This window comes from Leucopleurus acutus (assembly GCF_964270905.1).
Source record: "Leucopleurus acutus genome assembly, chromosome: 5".
NCBI lineage: Eukaryota > Metazoa > Chordata > Mammalia > Artiodactyla > Delphinidae > Leucopleurus > Leucopleurus acutus.
Genome location: NC_139147.1, coordinates 130,924,578 through 130,949,116, shown reverse-complemented (window position 1 = coordinate 130,949,116; position 24,539 = coordinate 130,924,578). Strand labels below are relative to the sequence as shown.

General features: G+C 37.6%; 1 protein-coding gene and 1 pseudogene across 4 annotated transcripts in view; one reads left to right on the top strand and one right to left on the bottom strand.

Annotated features, from left to right (window-relative positions):
• LOC309961725 (ras-related protein Rap-1b-like) overlaps nucleotides 1-21,629 on the bottom strand; it is a 151,157-nt pseudogene extending 129,528 nt beyond the window's left edge. Inside the window, exon 1 of the transcript XR_014327194.1 lies at nucleotides 21,601-21,629. The product of XR_014327194.1 is annotated as a ras-related protein Rap-1b-like (transcript). The remainder of the gene's footprint in view (nucleotides 1-21,600) is intronic.
• Nucleotides 1,972-24,539, top strand: part of DNAJC13 (DnaJ heat shock protein family (Hsp40) member C13) — a 125,327-nt gene continuing 102,759 nt past the window's right edge. For 2 of the 3 annotated variants that reach the window (XM_082839218.1, XM_082839220.1), the window contains exons 1-2: nucleotides 2,136-2,236; nucleotides 18,567-18,647. In XM_082839218.1, coding sequence (XP_082695344.1) covers nucleotides 18,580-18,647 — 68 coding nt within the window. In that variant the 5' untranslated portion in view covers nucleotides 2,136-2,236; nucleotides 18,567-18,579. Of the gene's footprint in view, nucleotides 2,005-2,135; nucleotides 2,237-18,566; nucleotides 18,648-24,539 lie in introns of those variants that run through there. The other variant, XM_082839219.1, reaches the window with a different exon arrangement.

Sequence of the window (24,539 nt, the reverse complement as noted above, 5' to 3'; positions counted from 1 at the left end):
TTTCTTTTTCCTTCTCCTCCCTTTATACTGTATTTCAGGTCCTGTTGTAACCAAGCAGGACCCTATGGGACCTTCCTGGGATAGATTACCTACCCCTTCAAGTCCTCCGCCTGCCTCTTGTTTGTGAAAAAAAAAAACTTTAGCCTCCTAGGCCTTCCCACAGTTTCAAAGAATAAATTTAATCAAAGAAGTGAGAAGCTGCAGAAACAAAGGAAAACAGTCAACCAAGACAAAATAATAATAGTTTAGCCATTCAACAAAGTCAAGGACCTTTAGTTCATTCTCAAGGGCTATAGATAATATTCTGAGACATATCCTTTAAGCTGTTTTGCAGATACTGAAACCCCCACCAGGTGGAAGAGGTTAACTGTACACTGCCTACAAGCATGCAGACCCCAGATGGATTGGAACCAGAAGGCTGATGATGTTGACTCCTGATTACCTCACCACCAAACAATCAGAAGAATGTCCCTGAGCTGATCACACACTCCACAATCCTCTCCCTCACCCTGCCTTTAAAAACCTTTCCCTGAAAGCCACAGGGGAGATCAGGTCTTTTGAGCATTAGGGGCCTGCACTCCTTATTTGACACCTACAATAAACACTGCACTTTCCTTCCCCACAACCTGGTGTCAGTACATTGGCTTTACTATGCACCGGAGCCAGCGGGTCCAAGTTTGTTTCCGAAACAGTATTCCCACACCCAGCTATTCCTGGTGCCACCCCTTAGATGTACCTTATCTTACTGATGGAATACAGGAAAGTCTACTGTAAGGATAAATGCAGTCTTTTTCTGCCTCAAGGTAGGGCAAAGGGTCAAAACAGTCAGGAAACAAAATCTGTAACAGCCATTGTCTACATTCTTCATCCTGCAATTGCCATCTCTAAAAACGAGCCAACCAGTGCAAGGACCGCCAAAGAAAATATTATACTATTTCAGGATTGCTCTACTGAGGATTAAACCTCTTACCAGAGACCTTTAACCCTCATTAAAAAAATGAATTCATGCCAGCCACCTACACCACCCATGTTTTGAAGTTTGCAGCAGAATTTTAAAGTTTGCACTGTTAAAACCAAAAAGAACTGGATTAACTTCAAATTATTTTTGAACTGTGGTCTTTAGATTTCAGGTCTGAGAGTGGAGACTGAACTTAATTAAACCCTTACCCACAGGTAACACATACTATCACCTCTTTTCTGCAACCTGATTCCCCTCCCCCAGCTTCCATATACGTTCAGGGAGATAGCATCGAAGGTACAGGTCCTAGAGTGAGATTGCTTGGGTCCACTACTGTGGAGAGGGGCCTCAATTTATCTGCAACACAAAGATAATTCCTACTTCACAGAGTTGAGGATTAACTAAGTAAACCCCTTGACACGTGATCAGCAATAAAAGGGAGCTATCAGTACTATTCTGGCACTCCCACCAGCAAAAGGCTGTCGGTATTTCCGAAGCTTTGGTCTCCGTGACTTCCCAAACCAACCGATATTTAAACCCTTTTCAGCTGTCTTCTGGGAGTGTCAACAGCAAGTGAAACTGCCGGCTCGCGATCCACCAAACCGGGTACAGACTGCCTCGACGATACTCCATGGCACTTTAAGTCAAGACTAGGTAAATGCTTTAAAACAAGACCTCAGGGGATTAGGAGTGCAAAACCCGTGCCGCGTCACGACCACTGGCGGCACTCAGCCACACGCTGAAAGACGGGTTCCCTTCCCGCGCTGCATGGACTCCAAATCCCACTGCCGGCCTCGACATTCTGCGCATGTCTAACTGCATTGAGTGAGGAGGACGGGTGAAGCAGCTAGCAGAGTAGCGGGCGGAACGCGGAATTTCATTGAAAGTGGGCGAATAAGACGCGGAGGGCTGGATGCGAGAGGGCGGAGCAGAAAGCGGAAGAATTGAAATCAGCTGACCGGGTCTTGTGACAGCCTGGGCGGGGGCGACGCAGGCGTATTGGAACGCGGTCGCTCAAAGCCTGTGCGAAGATGGCGGCCTCCAGAGTGAGCTTCTGAGAGGCAGAGGGAGGAGGCGGAGGGGGCGAAGGGGGCGGAGGGGGCGGGGAGGCAGCGCCGCCGCGGCATCAGGACCCCGCGGGAGCAGAGCTAAAGGGCCCTCGCGGGGGAAAGGGGAAGTGGCGAGGGGAAGGAGGCCGGAGAGCGCCTCATCCCACTCTGGACGTTGAGCCGGCGGCGGGAGGAGCTCGGGCTGGAGCCTCTCCAGCCTCCCACGAAGGTAAATCACTACGGGCACCGGACTCTGGAGCTCTGCTTTACCCCCTCGCCACGCCGCGGGGACTTGGGGGACCAACAGCAGGGAGAAGGAGGGGTGGTGTCTGGGCCGCAACTTCCTTCAGTTAAGGAAAGCAGATTACCCTCCCCCCAGACTGCTGGTCTGGTTCCTGCCCTCCGACCCCGCCCGCCCCCCGCGGTTTTGAGTGACAGTCGCCCAGGGCCCTGCCTTGTTCAGCCCCTCCCCTCTTTTTGCCTCGTTTTCTGGTTTTCTACCCACCACGGTCCCCCACTCCACTCTGCACATCCTTACCCCACACAGCCCTTATTCCTTTCTGGGCTCCGCCCTCGGGATTCCCTTCCAGCTTCCTAGTCTGAGCACTCTTCCCGCTGGAGGCCGGGAACTCTTGTTTCCTTGGGTGGGCGACCCTCCTTCCTCCCACGCCCTGCATAGACTTTATTTGCTTAGCTTTGTTTCGTTTTGTTAGGAATTGGGGAGCACCCGCGTGGTTTCTTCTCTAGTTCCTCCCTAATCCAAAATGAAGTTTTCGTCCACAGCTTTTCCTTTTTGCAAGGTAGCTTATTCACAGGGGCCTTTCCTTCGCTGCTGTGATTTTGCCTCTGAATGCGGCCTTTGGAGTGGATGAAATAGGACTTAGACGCTTAGTGAAGAGGCTGTTAAGCGCGGATTTGACTTAGGGCACATAAGAAGAGTGTATTCCCTTAAATTGTCTCCTTACTGTAGGATGTTAAGTTAACCACTCTTGTCTTGAGATTGTTACCTGTATCATTTGCTTAGGGGAGAAAATTAGAAATCTTCCCCAGATGTGGCGATGGTTTCCTGAAGTAATGATTTCTCAATTCCCCTCTCTGCTTTTCCCTTTGACCCGACCTTGATTTCTCTCAGGGCCTCTACCTGATGCTGTTGCCTCACTGTGAAGGACTTTATACTGTAGGGTTATTTTGAGCGTCTTGGAATATAGTGTCTTGGGTAAAAAGTTAAATTTCAGAATATTTCTTCAGGACCTGTCCCGAGGATTGTCTTACTGTGTTTTCTTTCTTGCTTGATGGATCTGGTAGATTTCTAGGTTTGAAAGTACTGTCAGCAGAGTTTAAGGAAATTACTCACAGTGGTCAGGTTTTGTAGTTATGTTACCAGTACTCTGTGAGTTTACGGGAATATGAAACAGAACTTGCCTTTAAAAAAAAAAAAAAGGAAATTTAGAAAATTACTTGTCAGTAATTGGGTATCCCCAAAAGACTTGATTTCACTAGTCTTTAGAAAGTGCTTTATTGTTTGACTTAATTTAGGATATAACGTAAGATCTTGTTAACATTTTAAATGTAATGTGAAACAGTTTAAGCAGCTATGTCTCAAACTTGGCTTTTGCGATTAATATCACAATGGAACATAAGTCCATCCTTGTTTAGAAATATTACATTATACTCCTTGTTTGAAAACAGGAAGTAGAACATATTAAGGGAGGAAAAGAGGAGTCAGAAGGTTAAGAGATAGGAATGTAAAGCTGTAGTGCAGTTCATGGAAAATATCACAATTTGTATTCCACTGGGAGGTAATGGATATTCCTGTTTTTCTAAAGTGGCAGTAGTAAATAGTCTAAAATATATGAATGGTATGAGAGGGAAAGTTATGGAATTATGGAAAGCATAAATTCTTATTTGTAAGAATTAACTTTATCCACAAAATGGAAGCTGGTTGCTTAGGTGGACCGAAACAATACTGGCTATATTACTGAATTTGTAAAAAGGTTGGTAGTGGAGTCAGGTTCTCAGTAGCTGTTAAATTCTGGTTGAAATAAAATGTTTTAACTAATTTGGCTCCATTCCTCAACCAGTTCTATTTACACAGGTGAATTTGAGGTTTCCTTCACACATACCTTTCCCCTTTTTCTCTGATTGAAATACTTAAAATTGGTAAAATAGAAGTAAGGCTAAGCAGATAAACTAGCAAAAATTTTGTTGCTACTAATACTGTAGTTTTAGGCCTAAATGTTAACTGTAATACTCATTAGTGGTTAAAGGGGAGTTGTTTTGAAAGAGATCCTTTAAGTCAGTGTATCTCAACTTTATCAAACCCAATAAATGCCAACTTTTTATTTCAAATAATTAGTAACAGCCCCTTTACTATCCTGAAATAATAGTTTATAAATAATATAACCACCTTCTGGCTTTGGCCCTGGGACAAAAAGAAGCTTTGCTTCCACTGTTAGAACAAAAAAGAACTGGACTAACTTTAAATTCATGACTTTTTTTTTTTTTGAAACCTATTAAAAAGCTGAGGCCACAGAGCAAACCACTGGCCCAAAGTTTAAGGAGAGAAAGAGTATGTATGAACTGACATTCACCTTCAGTAGACACAGCTGGACACTGTTAAGAAGCGTTCAGCTAGAATAGCTGACAAGAAAAGGAAGCCTGGGTGCACCTTCTTCCAATCTCTTTACCTACAAACCTCACTGGGTACTCCTAGAAAAGACTGGGTTGAGCTCTGGGGAGTGTCTGCTGTGGTGCTGACCTAAAGGAGGAGAAGAGCAGCAGAACTTTCTGGAGGGGCAAGAAAACTGTGCTCTGAGTCTTCCCCTCTGTCTGTTCTATGGAACAAAAGCCTTAATCTGTGGAGGGAAGGGCATCTCTGCTAGCAAGCCCTGCTGGTGAGCATTCATTGAGCTGGGGGAAGACAAAAGTAGGGGGAAAGAATCTTCTCTTGGGGGAGGGGCACTGAGCCCCAAACTGCAGCCTGGGGAAACAGGAAGATCACACCCCTGTGATCCAGAGACACAGTGTATGTCTAAGAGTAAACCTTAATCAGAACAACAGAGACTGTACCCCCAACTCACTGCCATCAAGCTAAGAAGCTGTGAATAATAAGCAACTGCAAAATACTACAAGGTGAAGAAAAAGATTATGCAAAGAGGCTCAGGGCAAAGAATCAAATAGACATTGCTTTAGTAAACCACCCCCCACCATAGGCACAAGCTATTCTTTAGATATTCGAAGGCTGTGGTACACTGAGGATAACCGTAGCAACAGCAAAATCATAAACCCAGCCCAACTCCTAACACCCAGCACTAAAGACCTAGCAAAGAAAAGGTGTGCCCATTTCCTGTCACAAAAATTGTTTACCTCTATCTCTACTGTCTTATACATGTCCAGCTTTCAACAAAAAATTACAAGTCATACAAAAGGCAAAAAAAAATTCCCAAGAGAAAGAGCAATAATCAGAAATACTCTTTGATTAATGCAGATGCTACTATCTGGTAAGGAATTTAAAATGACTATAATTAATATGTTAAAAGTATGAACAAAAAGTGGACAATGTACAAGATCAGGTGGGTAATTTCAGCTGAGAGACAGAAACTATAAGAAAGAATCAAAAGGAAATGTTAGAAGTTTCATTACATAGTAAAGAGCTGCAGAATGCCTTTGGGCTCATCAATAGATTTGACACAACCAAGGAAAGAATCAGTGAACTTGTAGATGTCAGAAATTATCCAACTGAAACACAAAAAAGAGTTCAAAAAAAGAACAAGATCTTGGGGATAATATCAAACATTTATTATAAATACATGCATAGTTGGAATCCCAGAAGAGAACAGAGCAGAAGAAATATTGAAATATTTGAGGAAATAATAGAAAATTTCCCCAAATTAATGTCAGACATTAAACCACAGGTGCAAGAAGCTTAGAGAACACCAAGCAGGATAAATACCTGCCCCTTAAAAAACCAACACAAAACACACCTAGACATAGCAAATTCAAGCTGATGTAAGCAAAGGACAAAGAGAAACTCTTGAAGGTAGCCAAAGAGAAGCATTACAGAGGAACAAAGGTAAGAGTTACAGCAGAGAAACCATGCAAGCAAGAAGACAGCTGAGTGACAACTTTAAAGTACTGAAAGAAAAAACAATAAGAAATATAAAAAATGAAGACAAAATATAGATACTCTGAAAAGCCATGAGAATTCAAAGTATAATCTCTCAGTTTGTATGATATATGTATTCCTGGAAAATTATGTGCATATTAAACTGCAAAACATACTTTGTGATTTGTATTTTAACATAAAACTAAATTCTGGGGTTAACTATAAATAGGCTTTTATCTATGTGAATGACCACTTGGATATTTGAAAGTCACTTGAGGACAATTCTTCAATCTATGGGACTGTCTTATACATTAAGGGGTATCTAGCCCCATCCAGTAAGTCCTAGTAGTGTTTCTAATCATAGTGTCTCAAGGATCAGCATTCCCCCCCCCACCTCCACCCCTGCAACCATTACTTTAATTCAGAATTTTAATCAGTGTTTTCAGCACGTTTTTCTGCTTCAGCAGTGTTCACACATGCTTAGCACATGCCAGTCAGTAACGTCTCTTGTCATATGGTGTGATTCTTAGTTCTGGGAACTCCTTTGAGAATCACTGATTTAGGGGATATCTTTGTAGCAAGTAACTTAAGCCAACATGGTTGTGATCATTTTTGCAAACTTAAGACACAGTTACCTGTGCAAAGTTACATTTAAGTATGGTTCAGTCAATAAAGCTGAGCATAATTTGCTAGTAGTTCTTTTCAGACGCTCTTAAGTTTATTCAGCAGCCTACATATTTGAGTTTTACTTGTACTTTTATGGACTACTTAAGAGGAAGAGTGATCTCTAAAATAAAGTCTGAAATCAGTGGGGTTTTTATAGTTTCAGAACTTAAGTTGCCCTTAGAAGTAGGCTACACTGCTTATGCTGTGTTCACATATTTAGCACATACCCATTGGTAATATCTTTTTTGCAGTTGATCGATAAGAATTTGACCTTTTGATGAACAAATTGAAAACAAAATCCCTAAAGCAATCTAAATTATTTTAATGTTCTGATTTTGCCAAGTATAGTTGTGAAACATAATGGAAGGATTGATAAGGTTACGATTAGACTTTCTCTAATGTGTAATTAATTCTGTACTAATTATATTAAAATTTAAATTCTCTTACTAGTGCTGTGGGGTTTCTCTCTCCCTCAGACTTGTACAGAATGTATTTTGGATGTTTATCAAATCTTAGAGTAGATAAGCCATTTCTCTCTATAAGCCATTTCTCTCCCCAAACTAATAGGACTGGGTTTAATTTTAAAAGTAGAATTTTCCTTTTTTTTTTTTAAGATAACTGGTAGATTTGGAAGTGTTCTGTAAACTGTGAAGCACTATGGCAGAGTTAGGAATAATAGCGATTTTTCGGAAAGAGCCAAACTAGAAGCCTACTGTTGTTGCTATTTTGTATTGGGTGAAAGAAAGGGAAATTGCAGCCACTTAAACTCTTTGTCTTTTACTAGTATAAAGAGCACAGGGTTTGGGTATTAAGATGCTTACTGTAAAACTTTCTTCAAGTTATATTTGTTATATGCTTAGGAAATTTAGTCCCCCATATGCGTTTACTATATTGTTAAGAAAAACAAGTTAAAATGTGGAATTTTTTACCATTAGGGTCTATTTAGCATATTAGAGCAAGATTATTAAGTGCCTGTTTGTGAGCTGAAGAACAGTTTATTGAACTAGTACATTTTGTTCTTGCATAAGCCAAGTTAGCTTCAAAGATAAAATGAAATAGAAATTGTGTCTAGAAAGTTTTAAGAATGTGTGCAAACTAAAAATGTGTAAGTGATCAGTACCACTGATTTCACAGAATTGCTTAAGTGAACACATTTCTTAGTTGTTTTTTTGTTTTTCTCCAGGTGAATATTTTAAGGCATTTTTAAGTTTTGGAAAGGGAAGAGTAATAACCATGCATCTTTCCTGGCAAAAACATTAATTTCTTTTTTACAACAGATAGACGTCTATTTTGTGAGAAATAAGAATTATTCCCTCAGATTGAATCTAAAATATGAAGAGATAGGTATCTTTTTCAATATCTGATTTACATTGAAGAGAAAAAGCCAGCAAAATTAACTGCTGTGGTATATATGCTTGCTTCTCCCCCCATTGAGATCATACTAAGTGTTTCTTCAGATTTAGGGGTTGCTTTTGAATTTCTCTTGCCCTTTTATTTCATGAATATATATTCAGTTTCTAATTGGAGAGGAATGGATTTTTTTAAAGAGAATGAGGGGATCTTAGATTATTTTTCCCTATGGTGGCAGAAGTATTTGAAAGTTTATTTTAATGTGGCAGACAATTCAGAGGTTTCAATATTGTAACTTCTGGGCAATTATTTGGAGATGTGATTGTCAGCTGAAATTTGGTGTTACCACTGGCTTTCTTACCACATTTATTTCTGGAGTTATCGGGTTCTTCAGCAAGTTAAGAAAGCTAAGATAGGGTGTACTAAAACCTTACTTTGTGATCTATTTTATAGTTATTTAAAGATCCCTGTATGGTAGGTGTCATACACATTACATATTACTGATTTGTTGTTTATTTAGAAGGAAATGCTTTTGCCTATACTTGAGTTATATATTAAAACATGAAAATTTAAAAAGATGGTTAAGGTTCATATCAGTTTTCTTTCATACACAGCACATTCTAAGACAGTCTAGTTGTAGCTTTTTAATGTGGGTAAAAATTAATGTTCTGTTAACCATTTATATTTTTTACCTTTTATTTGAAACTGAACTAACCTAGTGATATAATTCACTTAGGTTTTGAATCCAGTTACAAATAAAACTAGGTGTTTAAGGGCTTCCCTGATGGCGCAGTGGTTGAGAGTCCGCCTGCTGATGCAGGGGACACGGGTTCGCACCGCGGTCGGGGAAGATCCCACATGCCGCGGAGCGGCTGGGCCCGTGAGCCATGGCCGCTGAGCCTGCGCGTCCGGAGCCTGTGCTCCGCAGCGGGAGAGGCCACAACAGTGAGAGGCCCGCATACCGCAACAACAACAAAAAAGTAATCAGTCCTAAAAAAAAAAAAAAAAAACCTAGGTCTTTAAGAAGCCAGTAATAAGGGATTCTCTCTTCCGTCATTACTAAGGATTAGCCTTTGACTTAGCAATCGTTCTCCTTCCTCCTGCATTTTCAGTAGGATATAGATGTATGAGGAAGTATTAAGTTCATAAATTAGTTTCTATCATGTGAATGTCTACCATATTTTCAGGTGTAGTTTTACAATGTAGCAGAAAAGCAGTGTTTCTTTTGTAGGAGAGTTTGGTCAGAAAATAAAGGCAAATGTAGTTTTCCCCCAATTTAAAAGTTTTCACCTATAGCCAAGTTGAAAGAAATTTACATTAGGCTCCCCTATATTCACCTCCAAGATTTACACATTAATATCTTGCTATACTTGATTTATCACGTATCTATCCATCTTTCTATTCACCTTATTTTTTGATGCATTTCAAGACAACCTCATGTTTTTAATTCATTATTTGAGAGCAGAGTTAATGATGAAAGAGTTCATTCTTTCATTTTATAGAGTCAAGCTGGAAAGTTAATATCTGCTCTCTGGAAGTTGTCATATTTGTGTAAAAATCATTTCCAGTTGGTCATGCAAAATGTATGCTTTGAAGGCAAGTAGCCTTGATTAAAGCCAATTCCTTCATTCATTCACTAGTGTATTATTTTTCTGAGCATACTCATTCAGCCCTGGCTAAGTGCTCTGTTTGAGTTTTTACTTAACACAAGCCATGCACGTAGACTTAATTTTGCTATGTGTGCAAATTCTTTTGCTTATAGCCTGGCCGTAATCTGCTTGGGTGCTTGTGGTGTTGAGTCCCTTCATTCTGCTTTTTGTTCTTAGTGTCATTTTGATGTAGTCTTCTCTCATTGGACTCTCAAATCCTGCAATTTTTCGTCAAAATCATACCATCCAAAAGATTGTTCTCATTTTATCCATAAATGATCTTAAATGGATTGTCAGTTTTGCTGCCAGTAATAAATTAAAGAATGTGAGAACGTTAAGTGTTGTTTGAAAGCATGAAGCAAGGGAGCTCATTGAAAAAGGTGAATCTAGCCAAAATGCCAGTTAACTTAAATTTGACTTTTTAACCCTTAGTACAGTTCTCTCAAAAGAACAAACTGAGAAGTTGCAGAAAAGCTCTGTTGGTGGTATAATATTAGGATACAGAATAAGAATAAGTAAAGCCAACTTTAGAGTTTAAGTGAAGCAGAATTACAGGGACTTCCCTGGTGGTGCAGTGGTTAAGAATCTGCCTGCCAATGCAGGGGACATGGGTTTGAGCCCTGGTCCGGGAAGATCCCACATGCCGCGGAGCAGCTAAGCCCGTGTGCGGCAACTACTGAGCCTGCGCTCTAGAGGCTGCGAGTCACAACTACTGAAGCCTGCATGCCCTAGAGCCCGCGTACTGCAACAAGAGAAGCCACTGCAGTGAGGAGCCTGCACACCACAATGAAGAGTAGCCCCCGCTCGCCGCAACTAGAGAAAAGCCCCTGCGCAGCAATGAAGACCTAACGCAGCCAAAAATAAATAAAACTAAAAAAAAATTAGAGATACTTTCAATGTGATTTAGTTACAAAGGGCATGTAAACTTGAGTTTTTCTCATCAAAAAGGTCTTTGAGAATTTGAAGTGGGACAGTCCTGCAGGGAAGGAGATGAAATTTAAGCGGTAGTTAGTTTGAACAGATAAATTCTTGCTAATTTGAATAGCACCTTAGCAACTGGCAGGATGGCAAATGCTGATGATACAGCTGCTACCAAGATCTCATCCAACAATTTTTACACTTTTTTAGCTGGACAATTTGTTGTTTTTTATCGAATATGCCTATAAATGACTTATGCTATTTTGCTTGATGCTAGAAATTCTGCAGATTTTTCATCGCTATTAATGCGAATTATGGTTGCTTATGAGTTTTTGCCTGTAAGCAACAGTTCTAGAACCACTTTTAGAGCTTATTTAAGAACTATACAGAGGAGATAATTGAATGGGGATTAAATTATTTTTATGGAGTTTTATGGAAACTTTTTTTCCAACAGTTTCATAAGCTGTAACTTATAGGCATCAAACATAAATTTTAAAACATTAGGTTGGTTTCAGGTAAAGAAGCATTTCTAAGAGCTGAAATTCTAAATGCCTAAGTGGGAGATATTTTAAATGTAGTAAATAAGATTGACTTACAAAATAGTAGTATTTTGTAGGAATAAAGTTGAAATAAAGAGAAGCTTATAGTTAAGATGATTTTTTTTTTTTTTTGCGGTACGCGGGCCTCTCACTGTTGTGACCTCTCCCGTTGCGGAGCACAGGCTCCAGACGCGCAGGCTCAGCGGCCATGGCTCACGGGCCTAGCTGCTCCACGGCATGTGGGATCTTCCCGGACCGGGACACGAACCCGTGTCCCCTGCATCGGCAGGTGGACTGTCAACCACTGCGCCACCAGGGAAGCCCCTAAGATGATTTTTTTTAAATGTCATCTATCATGGTTATCTTGGCTTTTATATTTTTTCTTTTTAAAAACACTTTAGGAAAGAAATTGTAAAGAATAAAATAATGATAATACTCTGATGTACTCCATCCAGTTTAAGAAATATGATATATTGGTATAGTTATTTTTGAATGAGCACATTAAAAACTATGAATACTGATTAAATCAATAGAACACTATTTTTGAAAGTAGAAGTTCTATGTGACACATATTGATGATATACATTGAATAGTACAAGGGCTGAAGTTAATAGATAAAAGATTTAGGATCAAGTAATTTAATAAGAACTTTCCTTCCATAATGCCTTAAAAAGTACAGGGGCCTGTAGGTAATCTTGAAAATGAAATAATAATGCTCCAAAGAACTGTTGCATATCTGGGTTAGTATATTTAAAGTACAGTAGTAATTATTATGATTGCTAACAAAAAAGTATATTTTTGAGTGCTTATTCTGATCCAGACATCACACTAACCCGTTTATTCAAGTTATCTCACTTGGTCCTCACCATGGCCTTTTGAGACAGGTACTGTCATCCCTATTTTATAGATAAACTGTGATTCTGAGAAGATAGGAAACTTTTGTTCAAGGTCATGCAGCCAGTAAATGGCAGTTATCACTAGTTTGTCTTTGACCATAAGTAATATTTTTAAAACTCACCACTTTTATCTTGGTGATAGCTTATTAAAACTACTTCAGCTTGTGTCTTATTAACACTAGCTTCTTGTGCTCATCATTAGTTAATGTTTAGTGTGTGTGATAGCAACTCTAGTTATCTGTGCTACAGGGAGGTATTCCAAGTGGGTCTTCCCAGATTGAATTATACCTTGACCACGGCACTTGGGGGACCTCTAGACTTGCTTTTACTCATTTTCCAATGGTTCTTTTGAAGTTGTTCCAACTGTCACTTTAAATGATACATAGTCAAGCTCAGAATATTTTTGTCTTATTTTTTTCTGCATTTTTCTGGTATCTGTGCATTACCATTATCCACTAGTGAATTATCTGTGTGTCTAGAAATATCCTCATGGTCTGAAAGAGTTAATGCAGTTTCCACACCAATTACCTTCATTAGATGAAATGACTTTATCGCAAAGTGGTTGAGGTTTTATTGAGCATATAAAATAGATTTACTTGAAAATGGAGAGGTTAATATTGCACCATTGGGAAGTAGGTCCCAACCTATCTCATTAATCTGATTGTTTTAAAAGCTCATTGTTTGTTAGAATAGTATTTTTCTGTTGAATTCTCCTTAAAAAGTATCCTGAAACCACATATTGGTAGCAGATTTCTGTTGTCATGTATTTGTTTTGAACACTTCGTTTTTTTAAAAATATGTAAGTTTATCTATAGGTGGAAACATTTAAAATATTTATTTTTACATAGTAGAGTATTTCAGCATTGGCAACATCTTTTTTGTTTTCTTTTGCCCTGTGTTAAGTACTGTAATTTGTTTCACTGCTTGAAATTGTGAGTTTCAAAGTTTCCAACAATTGCCTAATCATATTTCCAGGTGAAGATAATAATTGGAACTAGTTCTGAATTAATCTAGGAATGTGCTGTCAATGATAAGTCTGTAATTACATGGTCAGAATGAATTTATTTTGATTTTCTAAATTTGAAGGAAGGTATTATAGTTAAGCTTAAGTTCATAGAATGTGGAGTTAAGCAGGTTGAGTTCAAAAGCCTGGCCCAATCACTTACCAGTTGTTGTGACCTTAGAGAAGTGGTTTAATTTCTCTAATTCTGTTTTCTTGTCAATAAAATGGGGATCATCATTCCTGTATCTTAGTGTTGTTATGGGGACAGTGAGATACATAAATGGGTGGTAAATGCCCAGTGTCATCATTAACACATGATGAATACTTAATAAAAGTTGCATAATTTCAGGACATGTCATAATTTTTTGGTTAGGGTCACCTACCCTCGCCAATTTTAGGATAATCTTTACTGAGGATTCAGAATAGAAAAACATTATCCTAATTTCCATTTTGAGGCTGCGCAGGCACTAACATTAGCTTTGAATTATCCCATCATTTCTGGGGTTGACTTGGCTACTTAGGTAAGTATTTCCTGCCTTCATTATCTCTCTGGTATATCCTTACCTAAATATAACATGGCTGAAGGTGAGCTTTTCAGGTAGAGGAGTGATTTTCTTCCATAAAGAGCACTTCCATTTTACTAGCCTTAGCCTTTTTTGGATTGTTGTCATTCAGGATTGGATGCAGAATAGCAATATCACTTGTTGCTTCCTAAAACATGAGAGGTAGTTATCAAGTGTGCTGATTTTGGCCATAGGAACTTGTATTGATGTCCAGAGAATCCTTTAATCCTACATTATATTTTTCTGTTAGCATTGTCATCTGCATCAGGAATACAGTATTTTTTTTCTGACAGGCCAGCTAGTGGTATACTTCTTAAATTTTTAAAATTTAATTTTTTGGGACTTCCCTGGTGGCACAGTGGTTAAGAATCCACCTGCCAGTGCAGGGGACATGGGTTCAATCCCTGGTTCAGGAAGATACCACACGCCACGGAGCAACCAAGCCCATGCGCCACAACTACTGAGCCTGAGCTGTAGAGCCTGCGAGCCGCAACTGCTGAAGCCCACATGGCCTAGAGCCCGTGCGCTGCAGCTACTGAGCCCGCGTGCCTAGAGCCTGTGCTCCACAAGAGAAGCCTGCGCACCAGAATGAAGAGTAGCTCCTGCTCGCCACAACTAGAGGAAGCCCATGCGCAGCAACAAAGACCCAAGGCAGCCAAAAAAAAAAATTTAATTTTTTGAGGGTAAGAACACTTAACATGAGATCTACCCTCTTAACAGATTTTTAAGTGTACAATACATTATTGTTAACTATAGGCACAGTACTGTACAGCAGACTCTAGAACTTACTCATCTTGCATAACTGAAACTTTATACCTGTTAATTAGCAACTCCCCATTTCCCCCTCACCCCGGTCCCTGGCAACCACCATTCTACCTTTCTGCTTCTGTGAGTCGGACTATTATAGATAACTTGTGTCAGTGGAATGATGCAGTATTTGTCTTTCTGTGACTGGCTTATTTCAGTTAGCATAATGTCCTCAAGTTTCACTGGTGGTGTTGAATATTGCAGGATATCCTTTTTTAAGACTGAATAATATTTCATTGTGTGTGTATACCACATTTTCTTTATCCATTCATCTGTTGATGGACATTTAGGTTGTTTACACATCTTGGCTTTTATAAATAATGTTGCAGTGAATATGGCCATGCTGTCTCTTAGTGGTCCTAATTTCAGTTCTTTTGGATAAATACTCAGAAGTTTGATTGCTGGATTATACGATAATTCTTTTTTTTTTTTGGCCGTGCCATGCGGTTTGTGGAATCCTAGTTCCCTGACCAGGGATCAAACCCAGGCCCACGGCACTGAAAGCGCTGAGTCCTAACCACTGGACCGCCAGGCAATTCCCTAATCTATTTTTTAATTTTCTGAGCAACTTGCATACTGTTTTCCGTAGCGCACCATTTTACATTCCCATCAACAGTGTACAAGGGTTCTAGTTTCTGTACATCCTCACCAAAACTTGTTGTCTTTTATTTTTTTGATAATAGCCATTGAACAGGTGTGAGGCAGTATCTTGTAGTTTTGAGTTGCATCTCCCTGATAGTGACATTGAATATCTTTTCATATACCTGTTGGCCATCTGTATGTCTTCTAGTAGTTTAATTTTATATTAATGTGTTTTATCTTCTCTCCCTTTATCCTAACCTTGGAACTCTCTGGAGTCTAGTATTTTCATCACCCCCGAGTTCATAGGTCTCCAAAAAGTTGTAGATAAGCCTTCTTGATGTAAACTTGTTTTAATTCATTCCCCTCCTAAAAAATCCGTTTGAGTTACATATTCCCCCAAACCAGTGATACTTATGAGATCATTCTTTAGGGTTTTTTTTTTTAATTCTTAAATTTGCTTTGTTATTGTGAGATTTCCCCCTCCCCTTTGATTTATTAGGGATCTTTACTCCTGGGTCATGCCATAAGTTCTCTGTGGCTGTCATTTTAAACTCATATTATTTTTTCTCTCACTTTCCTTTTAAAGTCCCATGATGAGGTCAGCCAGTCTTCACTCAAACACATTTTCTTTCTTGTCATTTTTCTCTAGATAGGCCTTTGGTTCAGTCAGTCATTCTGATGTAAGAAATTGTGGACTCAGAATCCAAACTCCACTCTTCAATGTCAGCCATTTACCTTTTCTGTCCTCCTTTTTCTTACATTTTTCCAATCTTCAGTTACAGTATGTAAGGGGAAAATATCATCTGTAGACCTATAGTTTTTCACTTTTTTGGCACCTTTTCAGAGATCCAACCTAAGTTTCTTTTCAGCAATATCGTTTACTACAAGTAATTCAGGAGGCAGGGATGATGTGTGCTGGTGTAGTAATTCTTGGTTGGCTGCCTGTGTCATTTCAGATATACAATCCAGAAAAAACAAAACAGCACACCAAATGATAGGACTATATTTAACTGTCTCCATGCACACTAGTAGGAAGATGTCATTGACTGTTAAGAGATATTTCCTCTCTGGTAACAATAATGGTTTCTCTAAACTTGCTGTTACTTGTGGTTCTCCTATTATTCCTCAAAGCATGAATTGATGATGTTTTTCTGGAAGGTTTGCCAAAACCTTATTTGGGAGTACCTGTTAGAATATCAAGTTTGAAGTGGCCATCAGAATTGCTCATGGGGTTGCTGAATTTCATTCATTCACTCAAATACTCATTGAGCACCTGTTTTGTGTTAGGTACTCTTGCCAGCTCTGGAGAGCCTAGAGAAAATGAGCATAACAGACAAAAATACCTCTCTGGATATTCTAGTAGGATTAGATAAATAATAAATAGACTAAATTGCACGTTAGACTCTGAAAGGTACCCTAGAGAAAATATGAGCAGGAGTTAAGATAGAGAGTGTAGAATGAGGAGGGTAATCACAATTTAAAACAAGATAGTTAGCCTAGGCCTCATTGTAAAGGTGACATTTGGACAGAGTTGAAGGAGCTGAAGGTGTTAGCCATGTAGATATCTAGGGGAAGAGCGTTCTACAATACATAGAGTACAGAGGCCCTTGCTAATTTGCTGATAGAAAAACAAGAAGAATGAAGAAAGCAATGTCAAAATAGAGGTATCTTTAAAAATGTGTTTGCCTCTCAGATACATATCCAAGAGAAATGAAAACATTCACACAAAATGATTGTTCATAGCATGATTGATAATAGCCAAAAAGTAGAAACAACACAAATGCCCATCAACTGATGATAAAATGTGTTGCATCTATACAATAGAAGGAAACTGATCCATGCCACAACATGGATAAACTTTGAAAATGTTATGCTAAGTGAAAGAAGCCAGTCACAAAGACCACATATTGTATGATTCTATTTGTATGGGATTCCAAAATAGGCAAGTGCGTAGTGACAGGAAGTAGATTAGTGGATGCCAGGTGGTGGGAGTGAGGGGGATTGGGGAGTGGCTCCTAGCAGGGGTTTCTTTTTGGGGTGATAAAAATACTGTGTTGGTTGTAGAACTCTGTGGATATGCTAAAAACCCATGAATTGTACACTTTTAAAAGGGTGAATTTTATAGTGTGTGAATTGTGTCTCAAAAAGCTGTTATAAAAATGTTTTTGGATAAAAATGGTTTTATTCTAATTATGAAAAGAATACTTGTTGACTAAAAAAAGTTTAGACATATAAAGATGTAAAGAAAGCTAAGTGAACCATACTTCTAACCAGTTTGCATTATTGACCCTTTGGTATGTACCTTACAGTATTTTTTAGAGAGCATTTCTAATTATTAAGGGTAGGAAGCAATAGCCAAGTGACACAAGAAATAAATAACCATATTCATTTTTAACTTTTATTCAGTGTGAAGCAAATGATGCAGAATTTTCAAAATTTATCATCAGTCTTTCATTAGTAGCCAGTTTATGCAATTATTGTGTAAAATTAGCTAAATTGAAATTTTTTCATGAGATAAATGGATTCTGGATTTTTTACACCTCAAGGTTATAGTCAACAAACTAATCTTGAAATATTGCACATAACATGGTCCCTCTGCCTGTGGCTGTTAGGAAGTTCAACAATCTTCAACTGTCCTGTTTAACTAGAGAGTTCACTAGCCAAACTGTAACAAACATTTATAAACACTTAATTTCTGCACTCATCTTGATGTTTGCAACTACACTTTGAGTAGCATTGGTCTAGTATGGAATACCATGTGACTTAAAAATTATTTTCTCAAAGTATAATTCTGTGGAAAAAGGTTAATATTCTGTAAAAACAGGTTAAGTGGTATGAATGACAATCTCAATTTTGTTTAAAAAGTTATTTTTTCTAGATAGAAGAAGGGAAGCTAGAATGATTATCTTTGGATGCTAGGATGAAAGATGCTTTACTTTATGAACATTAAAAATTTTTTATGTACTTGAATTACTTTTATAATGAGACTATTAAATTAAACCTTACTTATTTACAATAGGTTCCCTTTAAAGTGACAGGGACAGCAAGATGGCTGACACTTAGCAACTAAGTGTTTAGCTAAGTGTTTTGTCTAATAGACAAAAACCTATTAGAATTGGTTTGACCCTTGGGTGCCCATCATGTGTTAAGACATTGTTTGGCAATGTGAGATTTAAAGATTCATTTACTTTAACATTTTTTTAATTAGGTTCTCTGCAATCGAGATGTTGATAGAGGGCGATTCTTGTCCTCAAGAAACCCAGTGTAGTGGAAGAGAGCTGTGGCAATATGCTGTGCTAAAGGCTGTGATAGAGAGGTGAACAGACCATCCCTATCCTTTAAAACCTTATGGTCGTGTAGAAAAATTGGTGTCTTAAAATCAGTGCCATATGGCAGGCTATGAAATTATGGTATGGGAGATTCAGGGAAAACTCTTAAGGATAGCACTATTATGAAATTTATCCATATTTTTATCTTTCAGGTTTCAGCACAAAATGAACATAATTAGGGAAAATAAGGATTTAGCATGTTTCTACACAACAAAACATTCATGGAGGGGAAAGTAAGTATTTCTGTTGGCTTTACTTTTCTCTGCCTCTATAAAGTATTTTAAACATTACTTTTTTAGTGTCTTGAATAGTACTGCACAACTCAATAATGTCATTCAGCCCTTCTCTTCTGAAAAGCATATGTACATATTTTAAGTGCAAATGCTACATTTAGAATAAATTATTGTTCTTTTTTCTTTTGATATGTCTGGTTTTCTCTGTCTGTCTTGGGAAGGAATTTGGTAGGAATTAAAAGGAATATAAACCAGTTATCCACTGTCTTGAATGCTATCAATTAACGATGAGGTTATGTAGTAGTGGAGTGTTAACTTCACAACTCTGTTGCTTAAAGATAAGCCTATGTTATCAATACATATTCATTTCCATTTGACTCTCAGGGAAAATATGCCAATATTGCATTTTGTAATCTTTTTTTAAACCTGTAATGAAATGTAAAAATTGGGTTTGGTCTCTTCCTTGGGAGGGGATGATGACATTTTTCAGTAACTTGTGTGGTCAAAGCAAGGTGTACATGCTTATGTATCCTTTTGTAAAATGGATAGTAATTCCTACTCCTCAGACTGATATAAGGATTAAATGAATTGATATGGAGTATGTGGAGGTTTTAAAATTATACCTTAAATACATTGAGTATTCAGTGAATGGCACCTTTTGACCATTACAAAAAAATTTAGTCTATGGTCATTTTGAGTAGTAATAAGTAAAATGAGTGTGCCACACTTTGACAAATAGGTAACCACATTATTCCAGATCAGACCTCAGACAGATAAAACATGACATGTGTACAAAGCCAATAACTTTAGTTCTTATTCTTTTTTTTTTTTTCCTCTGGAGGATGAGGAGAGAGGTTGGGGTAGTTCTTATTTTTAACTTTCCATTTTTTAGGTAATAGTGTTGTAACTTCTTAGAATGGTGCAACATCTGAATTCTGTAGTGTTTCTGGTTTGCATTAAGAAACTGACTATAATTTTGAAAGATTTGAGTGTTTAATTTTGTTTCCTTTTAGTAGCTCAGTTGTATGAGCTACTTAATTGTTATCCTGTGGAATACTTGTCTTGAAATTTTTTTCTTCAGGTAATTTCATAGAGCAAAGTTAGAATATTGGCACATCCAGAATAGTATGAGTCTCTTTAGTTCTTTTAGCCTTAAAAAAAGTTGTATATTTAAATGATCTTTATTTTTTCCCTCAAGAGTTAAATTGCTCTAATCATCATAATATAGCTTTTGTTTTTTAATACAATTATAGCATACTGTTGAATTAATTCTAAAGAACAAACTTCCAGTAATACTTTTTGCTTCGTGAGCTTATCAGTAACTGTGGTCACCTGGAAAAACTTTTAATGTTCTTAGTAATGACTGTGACTTAAAACAATCCTTTTTTTTCTTTCCTTTTTTGTAATTATTTGGAGCAGAACTATTTCTGTGCTCCAAGCACAATTCCTTACCTCCATCATTCACACCTTGAAACTTTTTTGTTTTGTTTTTATAACAGCTTTATTGATATAATTTACTTAACATAAAACTCACTCTTTTTAAGTGTACGATTCTGTGGGTTTTTTTAGTATATTTGTAGAGTTGTGAACCATCACCACTAACTATTTATAGAACACTTTCCTCACCCCCCAAAAATACTCCTCTAAATATATTAGCAATTCTTCCCCTCTCCCCTCTTCCCTGCATCTGGCACCCACTAATCTATTTTTTGTCTCTGTATTGCTTATTTAGGACATCACGTATAAATGGGCTCATCCAATATGTGATCTTTTCTGACTATCTTCTTTCACTTAGCATGTTTTCAAGGTTTATCCACGTTGTAGCATGTGTTAGTACTTCATTTCTTTTTATTGCCAAATCTATTGTATGGATATTGCCACATTTTGTTTATCCATTCATCTGTTGATGGACACTTATAGTGTTTCTACGTTTTTACTATTATGAATAGAATAGTGCTACTATAACACATACAAGTTTTTGGGTGAATCTATATTTCCAGTTCTCTTGGCTATATACCTAGGAGTGGAATTGATGGTATTGGGTTGGCCAGAGTTCATTGGGGTTTTTCCGTAACATCTTACCAAACACCCAAACGAACTTTTTGGCCAATCCAGTATATGGAGTTACATAGAATTATATGGTAACTCTATGGTTAACTTTTTGAGGAATAGCCAAACTGTTTTCCAAAGTGGCTGCGGCATTTTATAATCCTCTCATCAATGTATGAGAATTCCAATTTCTCAACATCCTTACCAACACTTGTTATTGTCTTTCTTTTAATTTTAGCCATTCTAGTGCATATGAAGTGGTATCTCATTGTGGTTTTGATTTGCATTTCCCTAATAACTAAGATGTTGAGTATCTTTTCATGTGCTTATTGGCCATTTTTTGTATATTTCATGAAATGTCTATTCAAATCATTTACCCAGTTTTTAATTGAGTTGTTTATTCTTCTGTTGTTAAGTTGCATAAGTTCTTTATGTATTATGAATACAACTTCCTTATAGAGGTTTGATTTGCAACCCTCCTGCTCAGTGGGTTGTCTTTTCACTTTCTTGAGGGTATGCTTTGAAGCACAAAGGTTTTAATTTTGATGAAATTTTGATGAATCCAATCTATTTTTTTCTATTGCCATTTGTGCTTTTGGTGTCACATCTAAGAAGCCATTACCTAATCCAAGGTCTCAAAGATTTATTCCTATGTTTTCTTCTAAGAGTTTTATAATTTTGATTTTGGGTTAATTTTTGTGTGCAGTGGGAAGTAGGGATCCAGCTTTATTCTTTTGCATGTGGATATCTAGTTATCCCAGCACCATTTGTTGAAAAAACTATTCTTTCCCCATTGAACTGTTTTGACAACCTTGTCAAATATCAATTGACCGTAAAAGTTTATTCCTGAATTCTCAGTTCTATTCCATTGATCTATATGCCTTGCCTACTGTTATGGCAGAACCATATTGTCTTTTTTTTTTTTTTTTTTTGGCCGTGCCACACGGCTTGTGGGGTTTTAGTTTCCCAGACCAGGGATCAAACCTGGGCCCATGGCAGTGAAAGCGCTGAGTCCTAACCACTGGACTGCCAGGGAATTCCCAAAACCATATTGTCTTAATTACTGTAGCTTTGTACTAGGTTTCAAAACTAGAAAGTTTCAGGTTCCAACTTTGTTTATTTTCAAATTATGTTGCCTTTTCTGGGTCTCTTGCATTTCCAAATGAATCTTAGAGTCAGTAGTCAATTTTACAAAAAAGGCAACTGGAATTTTGATACGGATTGCATTGAATCTATAGATCAATTAGGGGAGTATCGCCACCTTAAGAATGTTAAGTCTTCTGATCCACAAACATAGTATGTCTTAACATTGAAATCTTTTAAAATTTCTTTCAACAGTATTTTGTTGCTTTCAGTGTACACACCTTGAAACTTTTAACTTCTTCTTGAAAGGTACTACATTTTCCAGATAATGAATCATTTCATTAGGTTATATACATTATTATGTGGCACTGAATCTTTTATTATATTACCTATTTTATGTAGCCAATTCTAATCTAAGTTTAAAGTATTTCTCATTGGTCTTATGAAAAAAGTAAATGGTCAATATTAAAAATTTTCTGTTGTTTCAGAGTTGCTATTTGAACCCTCTCTCTAGCAACACATCTATATGCAACAAATTTTGTGTGTGATTTTGGGGTTTTAGGGCCTCAGTTTTAAAGAGATTCCAACTCAACCCCAACATTTTAGAAAATGTTATTGATAGTGACAGTAAAGATGGACAAATATTTTTCTTTATCTTAATATACCTAAATTAAAGATAACCTTTCCAGATATTTCCCTCGGGGATATTCATGTGACCTATTTCATTTTACCTTTGTAATAGTTTTCATATGTTTACATTGCAGCCGCTACTCATGTTTTTAATGATTAAGGTCTCTTCACCCCTTGGCTAGCAGAAATGCTGTGTTTGTCATTTTCCCACTTGTAAAGTACACAGTTACATTATATCTTTGTCTGGAAGGAGCAGGAAGGGGGAGGAGATTTCAGTGGTAAAAAGCACTTTTCTTTCATGAAAGAACAAAGTTTCCTTTTTGACCTGGCAAGTCATTTCTGATAGGAAGGAAGATGCATACATTTCAGTTAAAGCAGAAATGCAGATTCACTATGGAAAACTTCACAGTAATGTTGAAAATTAGATGCTTAATTTTTTTCTGGATGGAAATTACATGTAAAATCTACCTGTGGATCACTTTAATATTTGCATACATTAATTGTAGCAAATGCTCTGAATTTAAAAGTAGCATTTTAGTATCTGAACAGGATTTTAACTGCAGTACATTGGGATATATCATAATCAGTCTATGAAATTCATTGGCAGTTGCCCACTACATTCATAGACAGCCTGTGTAATGACTAGATACAGGAAATTGAGAGAAGAGTTGAGGGAAAGGGAAGCTAGTGAATTTCTCATACCTTTCTTATAATGTAGGAATAGAATCCTACAAGAGAAGAGAGACTCTTCTCTTTAGCTGCCTGGCATTTACACATCTCACCAACTCTGATAACTCTAGGAAACCTGGGGTTTTTTCCCCCTGCTTTGTTGATTTTAGCCCTTGACCCTGCCAGCCTCTAAACCTCACATGCGTCCATCCTGAATTCTCTTTGTGTTTTCTTTGTACATCTCTTTGTGCTTATTATCAAGCAGTCTGGTATTTGAATATCTTTCAAATGAAATAGGATCACATCTGCTAGGAATTTTATATTTTACACACAATGCTCTATTAAAAGCTAGTTTTAGGAGCAAAGAGTCTTTCCAGCAAATGATACTTGAACACCTGGACATCCACATGCAACAAAATGAATCTAGGCATGGATTCTACATTCTTCACAAAATTAACTCAAAATGGATCACAGACCTAAGTGTGAAATGTAAAATTATAAAATTCCAAGAAGATAACATTGGAGAAAATCTAGATGACCTTGGGTTTGGTGATGACTTTTAGATACAACACCAAATACATTAGCCATGAAAAAAATGAATTGATAAGTTGGACTGCATTAAAGTTGAAAACTTCTGCTTTGTGAAAGACACTATCAAGAGAATGTAAAGACAAGCTGGGAGAAAATATTTGCAAAAGACATATTTTATAAAGCACTGTTATACAACGAATCCTTAAAACTCAACAATAAGAAGACAAACAACTCAATTAAAAAATGAGCCGAAGATCTTAACAGAGACCTCACCAAAGAAAATATTCAGGAAATTCCCTGGCGGTCCAGTGGTTAGGACTTCACACTTCCACTGCAGGGGGCACGGGTTTGATCCCTGGTCGGGGAACTAAGATCCCACATGCTGTGTGGCGCAGCCAAAAAAAAACAGGAAAGAAAATATACAGATGGCAAATAATTCAGAGAAATGCATGCAAATGTAGAGATACCACTACACATCTACTAGAATGGCCAAAATCCAGAACACTGACAACTCGAAATGCTGGTGAGGATGTGAAGCAACAGGAAATCACATTTATTGCTGGTGGAAATACAAAATGGTATAGCCGCTTTGGAAAATAGTTTGGTGGTTTCTTACAACACTCAACGTTCTCTTACCATATGATCCAGCAGTTACACTCAGTTTACCCAAAGGAGTTGAAAACTTATGCCCACACAGAAACCTGCACACAGATGTTGATAGCAGCTTTATTCATGATTACTGAAACTTGAAAACAACCAAGATGTCTTTCAGTAGGTGAATGAGTAAACTGTAGTACATGCAGACAATGAATATTATTCAGCACTAAAAAAATGAACCATCAAGTCATGAAAAGACATGGAGGAAATTTAAATGCATAATAATATTAAATGAAAGAAGCCCGTCGGAAAAGGCCACGTGCTATATGATTC